This window comes from Colobus angolensis, unplaced genomic scaffold (genome assembly GCF_000951035.1).
Source record: "Colobus angolensis palliatus isolate OR3802 unplaced genomic scaffold, Cang.pa_1.0 Scaffold684, whole genome shotgun sequence".
Classification (NCBI taxonomy): Eukaryota; Metazoa; Chordata; class Mammalia; order Primates; family Cercopithecidae; genus Colobus; species Colobus angolensis.
This window is the reverse complement of record NW_012120532.1, coordinates 327,602-337,043: the sequence shown is the minus strand read 5'-3', so window position 1 is coordinate 337,043 and position 9,442 is coordinate 327,602. Positions and strand designations below refer to the sequence as shown.

Sequence of the window (9,442 nt, the reverse complement as noted above, 5' to 3'; positions counted from 1 at the left end):
CCGGGAGGCGGAGCTTGCAGTGAGCTGAGATCCGGCCACAGCACTCCAGCCTGGGCGACAGAGCGAGACTCCGTCTCAAAAAAAAAAAAAAGAAAAAAGAAAGGGGAGAAAAGTGTTACCTGCTTTGTTGTTTCATAAAATAGATCCTGTATCATTTTGTCTGTTCAGTTCAACCTCTACCTAATAACTGATGATGATCTCAAAATGGTGCCAAATACAGTGCCAAATTCATTACATAGATTATTTGATCTTTACAACAACCCAGTGAATTGGGTACCCTCCTTCCTCCGTTTAAATACAATGAAACAGAAGCTTGGGGAGATAAGGGAACAGATTGAGTCCAAGGCAGGCTTAATGAAACCCCATTTTGCCTCCAGTTTTTTTGTGTTTTGTTTTTAAGATTCCAGTGAAAAGAGCTGATGAAACTATAGAGTTGTGTTCTTTATTAAAATTTATAGTTTCATTTTTCAGTAGCAATGGGGCTGAGCTAGGACCCTTTTTCCTGCTTTTCTCAGTGATGCCCCATGCCAGCCAACTTCCATGATCCTTCCCCTGCTCACCACAGAGGCAGGTGACCATCCCCAGTTACAGTGCAAAAAGGTGGAGACTGGTGAAGTCTGTGCTGTAAGATGACGTTCTGCATGGTGCAAGCTGCAGAGACTAAGAGCAACAGCCTGTCTTATGTTTTGTGTCTTGTGTTTTGCTGGATATAAGATTCTGAGTTAATAGGCTTTTTCTTTTTAGCACTTTTAATATGTCATCTTACTAACTTCTGGTCCACTGTTTCTGCTGAGAAGTCAGCTGTTAATCTTACTGGGATCCATGATGAATCATTTTTCTCTTGCTCCATTCAAGATTTTCTCTTAAACTTTCAGCATATTTATGTTATGTGCCTGGGTGTAGATTTCCTTACGTTTATCCTACTTGGAGTTTATTTTCTTGCATGTGTAGATTAATGTCTTTCATCAGATTTGGGAAATTGTCAGCCATTATGTCTTGCAATTTTTTTTTTCCAGTCTTTATCTTTGGTACATGCATTACACACTTTACATGTGTGTTAATGTGCTTAATGGTGTGCCATATTTCTATGAGGCTCTGTTCATTTCTCCATTCTTTTTTCTTTCTCTCCTTTAGATTGTAAAATCTCTATCAATATATCTTCAAGTTCACTTATTCTTCTGCCAACTCAAAGCAACTGTAGAGCCCTATGGTGGATTTTTCATTTTGGTTCTTTCCTTTTCAGCCCCAGAATTTCCATTTTTTAAATCAGGACACAAGTAAATTACATATAGCCCATTAAAACTTGTCAGTTCAATTCAGGTCACATTTATTTACTAAAGTTTTATAGGTATTTTGCAGATTATTTCACTGCAGTTACCCTCATTTAAAATTGTTTTTGTATGGTGAACTGTCTAGGCTAATTTTTATTTCCATCACTTTCCTACTGAAAGTTAAATTTTAAAATGCTGCCATTTGCCATTTGCCTGGTAGATGTCTATCACATGCTAGGCAGTACGATTTTCTTAAAATTGCCAGTGGCCTCTGTCCTATTTACTGGCACTTACTATGTTGATTTATGAATGTTGAAGGAAGTAAATTTACTTTGTAAAATAATTTCCAATTTTTTTTATAATTTCAGCCTTTTGTTGACATTCTTTATTTGATGAAACATTGTAATTATACTTTTAATCCTTTACACATGGTTTTTTAGATTGTTATCCTATTTATAATCACTGCTTTCATGTCTTTGTCCAGTAAGTCTAACATCTGGGCCCTCTTACACGCAGTTTCTGTTGTGTGCTGTCTGCTTTTTCCCATGTATGGATTGCATGTTCTTGTTCTCTTGCACATATCATAGCTTTCTCTTAACAGCAAGACACTGTAGATGTTACAGCACTTCTGGGTGCTGATCCTCCTTACCCACTGCACATCACCCCTTCCCCACTGGCTTCTCATTTGTGTTTATTTCCTTATTGATTTAGCAAGAATAATTCAGTGAAGTGTATTCCCCTGTGGTGCACCTCTGTTGTCACTCCTCAGAGGCCATAGCCTTGAGCTATGAGTGACATTCCTATTTTTCCTTTGTTAAATTACAAAATTCTTCCAGACAGCTCCCTTTCGTTGCCTCTTTGCCTGATCTCTGTTAAGTTTCTGGCTGCTGTGTCTCTGTTGTTTTCACTTCCAGCTGTTAGCCTCCACCGATCTTCAATTGTTTGCGCTATTATTTTTGGCCCTGGAGCATAAATTGTCCCCACAGTCTGCTCTGATTGCAGTTGGGCCCTTTCGTAGGAGTGCTCTTTCAGGCAGTCCCTGAGGCCTGCTGTGACCCCAGGAGGACTCTTTCTGGCTGTCCCTTTCCCTGTCCTCTCTGCTAAGCTTTCAGCTGGTCTACTTTGCCATTGTGGAGCTACTGCCTACTCTTAATTGCTCATCAACAAAATTTCTCTTGTTTCTGACAGTGCCTTAGGCTTGAACTTTCCCATACTCTGTTCCAAATAATTAGTTATCCCTAGGGAAAGTTACAGAGCCCTTTGTTCTTGTGACCTATCTCTCCCTGCTCTGGAGGTGGTGCAGGGACAGTGGCCTGCTTTTCTGTGAATGACACCTCTGGTCTACAAGAAGAGTGCTGTGTGAGCATAGGAGCAACTGGTCTTCTCTCCTTGCCTTTTCCAGCATAAAACCTCCACCCAGTGAGTGAGATGGGGTGGGCTGAATGGGACCTAGTACTCTCAGAATGCTATGCCTGGTGTAGAGCTTCCACTCCATGAGTAAAGGCTGGGCTGAGGAAGGGACCCCTCTGCTTCTTGGCCTAGAATAGAGATTCTGCCACAGAGCTGGCAGGGGTGGGAGCTGTGAATTGTCAATGTTGGTAGTCTCCCCCTCCCTGGGAGAAACCATAATCCTGTGTGTTTGGAGCTGTGGGAAGAGGGAGCCCCATTTTCTTGGCCATACCCACCCAGGGTAGAGCATCCTTTATGCTGAGCTTCAGAGGAGGGGATTTGTACCAGGAAAGGGAGCAGGTTGTGGGTTGTAGCTCACATGCCACGGATTCTTGGTGTTCTTGCTGATGTTTGATAAATCTTCTGGAGAAAAACTGTTTCTTCATGTATGTACTTAGGACAATTTCCAGAGACTTTAAGTGGTTGTGGTTTTTATCATTTTATCTGTTGTGGTTGTTTCACTGGAAAGAATGCCCACGGATATCCTTATTTTAAAAGTATTTCCCTCGTGTCCCCTAAAATTGTATGAAAATGTTCAGGCCTTTTTTTGCTGGTTTAGAATTCAAACATATACTAGGGATGGTCTTTAGCACTCCACTTACTAGCACAGCAATCTGGCAAGGACCATCACATGTAGACTGACATCAGATGCAGTCCCTAGGAAATACCCCAAATAGGAGAGACTTCTATTTCTGGCAGTTAGGCAGACTAGATTGCTGGAAGGACCCTCCCACCGGGAAAAACCCTGAAATGTATAGTAAGATTTTTAAAAATATATTTAATGACATCAGTAGTCAATTAGCAAAAAATACTCATAAATCAATGACTAACTGAAAGAGGAAACTCAGAGAAGTGGCAGCATATTGAATGTGGCTTTCCCCTTAAGGATATTTGGTGAACTGAATAAATTCGAGTATCTGTTCGCACAGCTTTCCCAACCATAAGGAATACAAGAAAGTCCAAGGCTTCTGTGCAGTATCTAATAGGAGACCCTCCCCATATGAGCTTGAAACCCCAAAAGGCTAAACTCTCAGTGTAAAGATGAACAAAAAATGTTCTCCCTTAGAAAACTACAAGGAAAACTGCCTATCTCAAAACATAGTACTAGGTAGGGCCAGGGGAATTTCCCTCTGACAATTCATAGCAGTAAACCATCCCTCACGTGAGTTTACAACCCAATTTGATTGTGTCTGAGTGGCCCAGAATCCTAAGCCATGAAGTTAAAGTATCCCCAGCTTGTAGTTTCCTCCAGCATCTTGTAGAATCAAATGTTAAGTCGTTCTTGAAAGAACCCATCTTCAACCCAGACCTCAAATTATTCCTAGAAATAAAGTTCCAAGATAGTTAAGCTCACAACCAAAAAAACCCCACAAAATATACAAGTAAACCAAGCACCAAGAGTGAGAAATAGCAGGGACATTATTAGATACCACCATTATTAGACCTCAGATATTAGCATTATTAGCATACAACAGAAAGGAAGTATGGCTAATACGTTTACGTATTAGAAGAATTTGAAAAGTGAAAAAGTAACTGATGATGAAAAATGATCCAGCATGTTGATAACATTCTAGAAATGAAAAAATATAACCAAAATGTAAAATTTGGAGATGTAAGTTTAACAGAACATTACATACAATTGAAAGAGAATGTGGTGAGCTGGAACACAGATTTTGGAGTTGATGCCCAACTGAGAAACAGAACATGAGAGGTTAAGTGACATGGACTGGATCTAACTGAGGTCTAGCTAAATTCCTCAGTTAGAGAAAGAGGATGGGGGAAAGTCAATATAAGAGCAGCTAATAACCGAGAACTTTCCAGAACTGATAAAAGGTAGAAACAAAAATCCACATATTCAGCGATCCAGATGAATTCCAAGCAGGGAAAATAAAAATCAATCTAAACTTGGAAGCACCATAGTGATAAATGCAGAACACCAAAGACAAGGAGAAGATCTTTAAAACAGAGAGAAAAACCACCCTCCAAGAAACACAAAATCTCAGTGCCTGACATCTCAACAGTAATAATGGAAGTCAGAAGGCCATAAAATGTGCTTAGAAAAACCTGTCAATCTCAAATATCCAGGAAAGAAATATTTCATGAACTAGGATAAAGACGTAATTTTCACACAAACTGAAGCTAAAAGACTTTTTCACCAGTAGACCCTCACAAGATAAAGCTGTATTGGATATAACTTCAAACTAAAGGATAAATAACCCAGATGAAAGAAGAATGAATAATAAGCAAAGGAAGTGGTAAATATGTGGGCAAATCTAAATGTGTGCTGTGAAGAATAGTAAGTGCTGAATAAAAAACTGAAAACCAAGCTACAAGTAAAATGCATGAATATCCCACACCTGGGTTCAGAGGGGGCTCTTCTGCCTTAAAGTATTCTCAGATCCTTGAATTGTTCTGACAAAGAGCAAAGATAAGTAACTTTGCTTTTCATAAGTTAAAGATGACTTAGTTTTTATGACCATATACAAGAGAGTAGAAATACTATGCATGACTTCCAAAGTAGTAGAGAGGGGAAATGGAATTGAAAGACAAACCTAGCTGGCTTGGTGGCTCACACCTGTAATCCCAGCACTTTGGGAGGCCGAGGCGGGCAGATCATGAGGTCAAGAGATCAAGGCCATCCTGGTCAACATGGTGAAACCCCATCTCTAATAAAAATACAAAAATTAGCCAGGCATGGTTGCAGGCGCCTGTAGTCCCAGTTACTCGGGAGGCTGAGGCAGGAGAATCACTTGAACCTGGGAGGCGGAGGCTGCAGTGAGCCGAGATCACGCCACTGCACTCCAGCCTGGGTGACAGAGCGAGACTCTGTCTCAAAGGACAGCAAGAAAGGAGAGGAAAAAAATGTAATATTAGCAGAACAAATAGGACAAAATCTAAATGCCCCTACTAAAAGACTTAAATTATAAGGCTGTGTTTTTTAAAACCTGTCTATATATTAGAGATGTAGCCAAAATATAAACAGATAAGTAAAAAGATGGCAAAAGATATCCAGTGCAAAAACCCAAAAAAGCTGGTGCTTTCTTACACCAAACATCACACAAAACAGACTTCAGGGAAAATTAGAAACAAAAGCTTGCCACAAAAAGGTTTATTTCACCAGAAGATAGGATCGTTTCCAAATCTATGCAGGTAGGAACCTCTTGCATAGAAATACACCTTCAAGATACATTTCCAAAAATAAGCATGTTTACTGAGTGACAGATGTTCACATGCTCTTTCCAGTAACTGACAGATCAGGCAGACCACGAAATGTCTTACATTTAAATGTTTTCCATTTTGAAAGTTTACTGAAGATATTATGAATAACTTTATACCAGTATATAGTTGAAAACAAAATACAGCAATTTCTAGAAAGCAGCAACTTCATAAAACGGATTCAGGGACGAAAAGAAAAGTTCAGTCATCCTATTTAGTAGGGAAATTTAATCGTTATTTCAAAATATTCCCATGAAGACATAGAAAGTCCAGAACATTTAATTGGCAAGTGCTACCACAGACTTAAATGACAATTAATTTTAATCTTACAGAGTCTATTCCAGAGAACAGAAAAATAGGAACCCTCTCCCAGTCATTGTATGAGGTTAGCAAAACCTTGGTAGCAAAACTAAAGACAGTACAAGAAGGAAAAATAAAGGCCCATCTTACTCTTGCACATAGGTTTAAAAAAAAAAACTAAGCAAGATATTGTCCAATAATGAAGCCAAAGAATGACTGCCAACTTCGTTATGTATAAATCTGGCTGGGCAGGCCTCCCATTCACAGATTTCCCCACCATCCAGCAGTGAGTGTATTTGCTATATTGGCAAAACAGTGCTATGATGATTTTTTTTTAACCACCAAATCTGTCAAAATTGCCACAAGTACAATTCCATATGTCCTTCACCCAAAGCCACAAGCACAGCTCCTCACCTGGGTCCAATGAGATGATGACAGAAGGATTTCCAGTCTTCCTGGCTGTCACTCACCTCGTGTCTTTTCTCCCCTTTCCTCTGTCTTCCTTTTGTTTTTCAGTGGCTGCTTCAACCCCAAACTCCACTGCTGGTGCAGCCATGAACTCCTTGACCTCTCTTGGGACTCTGCAAGGACTGGCTGGAGCCACTGTTGGACTGAATAATATTAATGCACTAGCAGGTACCATCAACAGTGAGTATTTGCTGCTCTGGTGGACAGCCTTCCCCCAAATTCTCCACAGAAAGTGGTCAGCCAGAAATGACCCGAAAAAGGATATGCCACGGGGAGAACTAAAACTTGGGATGGAGGAGCACATGCTTTGATAGGCAAAAGCTGCCTACACTCATTTTGCCTCAGAAAACCCCTGACCACTCTCCACCCCCAGATTCTCTTCAGTGGGTAGCACCGCGCGTGTGCTCATCCATGGGCTTCTGTGGCTGGCAGCTATTTTCAGGTTTCCAGCAGTTTGGTTTGGTTTGCTTTGGTTTCGGTCGGTTCTGTCCTGCGAGGCAGGGTGTTACAGTGGGAAAAGTTAATGGACTGGAAGGCTGGAAGCCTGAACCCAGCTCTGCTGCCAGGCAGCTGTGGGAAGTCAGGCAGACGCTGCTCCCTCTCTGGGCTCGGGAGTCTCCATTTGAGAATGGAAAGTTCTGGATCAGATGATTCTTAAAGGTAGCCTCCAGCTCCAAAGTCCAAAGATTCATGACAATTAAATACGGGAGAAAATTAGGCCTTGGAAAGAAGCAGATGAATCTGAGGGGAGAGGAGTCACTGCCGGAACTGACATGATCAGAATCTTTATTAAGCACCCACAGGTATGGGTCACTCTACATCAGGGACCATCCAGAGGGGCAGCGTTTAGCTGTGGCAGGTTGAAATAGGCTGGAGGCAAATCACTTAGAAAATTGTACTTGGTTCCGAAACATACGGATGGACTCACCAGAGAATTCCTGGTTCTGTCCTCCGCAGCCCACCCGTTCCTGTCATTCTCGGTTGATGGGAGAACGGTGTGCCGGCCAGAGGATGAGTCATGTTTTAGACTCCTGCTCGGTATGGGTTCCTGCAGTGGGGAAACTGATCCTCAGCCCACAGAGGGGACACGAAATTTCCCCGTCCCTCCGTGTCGGACTTCCTGGTTGCCTGAGAGTAGCCAAGCCCAGCAGATCCACGACAGCCAACAGAGCTGCTGATACTGGAGCCCAGTTAGCTACCATGCAGCCCGGGCACCCCGGCACCTGCCCGTTCTCATTTTTCGTAAAGGAGTCCTTGACAGTTGTTGCCCTATTTTAAGGCATGGTTCAATAAGTGGACTGTTTTGAAAGGGTGACCAGGCAGTATAATTTTTTAAAGCAAAATAATCCCAGTCATTTCATACTGTAAAAGCTCAGAATACCTTGCACTGGACTTGGTAGAAAATGAACCTAAAATTTATCCAAATAAAAATTAACCTTTTTAATCCTGATAAAAGAGATCACTTTGAGAATGAGGACATTTTTCAGGTTTTAGTACATCCTTGTATGCAGCAGCTCTAGGAGAAGCAAAAGCGTGGGCCGAGCTTTAGCTGACCACACCTCCCAAATGGGATGGCTCGTGGTTAGCGTGGAGCCCGTGAACTGGTAGCCGCGCGGCGGCCGCAGTGTTGCATTCCAGTGAGAACCGCCTCCAGCTTTGACTTCTCCAGCAGCCAAGTAGGAGCCTCACTGCCTTGACCCCCGTTTCCGGTACAGCTCCTCGCTCTGACCTTGTCCTTCACCTAGGTCGAGGACGTGTGTGCTCGCACACATCCCCTCATGCTGCTTCTCTCGCCCCAGGACCTAGTTCCCCTAAAACAAGGACTTTGATTTGACCGCCTGCCTGTCCTTGGTCTGCAGAGTAACAGGCCAGTGGGAATGGTTGTCCTCCTCAGCACGTGCTCATGACTGGTGTGTGTGTCCTCTCGTCCGTGTCCCGCCCTGTCCACGCTGCTCTGCTCTGCATTGCTGAGATTTTGCCATCGTTCTCGTCAGGGACTGCAGAGGGGCTGTGTTGAATGGCAGAGAAACCATGAGTCGTTCTTGTGTGGGGTCTTGTGTGATACACATTTTGCTTCTGGCAAGGACAACAAGTTTTAAATTGTTTTGCTTTTTAAAATTCTTTGCTATTGGGTTAATATCAGTCTGTAGAGTTCATAGAAAATGAAGAAAGAATGTCATTTCACATAACCCCTACTAGATAGTATGAACCAAGAAAATATTTAATTAAACCAAAACCAGGCACAAATGAAAATACATTCCTTGTGCCTGGAAAGTGTTACTAATGCAGAGCTGTTTTACAATCTCCAGCACTGACCTAGAGCTACTATTTGCTGCTTGTCTCAAAATATCAACAGAAAACCTTCCAAGACAGAGTATCCTCTTTCAGACCATTCCTTCTCAACAGAGATGATTATGCTACTGGTTCCACTGGATAATTCCTAAAGAAAGTCGTCAAGCAGTGGTTACCTGGACAGAGTCAGCTCCTCAAATAGTTGACGGCAGCTTCCGTAGCACGGCTGTTAATCCCACCCCACTGCAGCAGCCGTTATCTGTTTCCATATGGAGAGTATTCAGGTGTTCTGAATAGAGCCAGCTGTCTCCCACTGACACAGCAGCCAGCCAGAAAGCAGGTAGATGACTCACCAGAGCCTACATTTTACCCTCTTTCCTGCTCAAGAGCCCAACACCTCTCCCAAAAAATGAAGCTTTTGGTCAGTAGACAAGTAGCTAAATTAT

At 42.3% G+C, this 9,442-nt stretch overlaps 1 protein-coding gene across 5 annotated transcripts in view; it reads left to right on the top strand.

Annotated features, from left to right (window-relative positions):
* The window catches only part of CELF2 (CUGBP, Elav-like family member 2), a 170,477-nt gene that overhangs the window by 141,498 nt on the left and 19,537 nt on the right, over positions 1–9,442 (top strand). For 3 of the 5 annotated variants that reach the window (XM_011926396.1, XM_011926395.1, XM_011926398.1), the window contains one exon: positions 6,753–6,872. In XM_011926396.1, the coding sequence (XP_011781786.1) occupies positions 6,753–6,872 (120 nt within the window). Of the gene's footprint in view, positions 1–6,752; positions 6,885–9,442 lie in introns of all 5 variants that reach the window. The other 2 variants (XM_011926397.1, XM_011926394.1) reach the window with 1 other exon arrangement.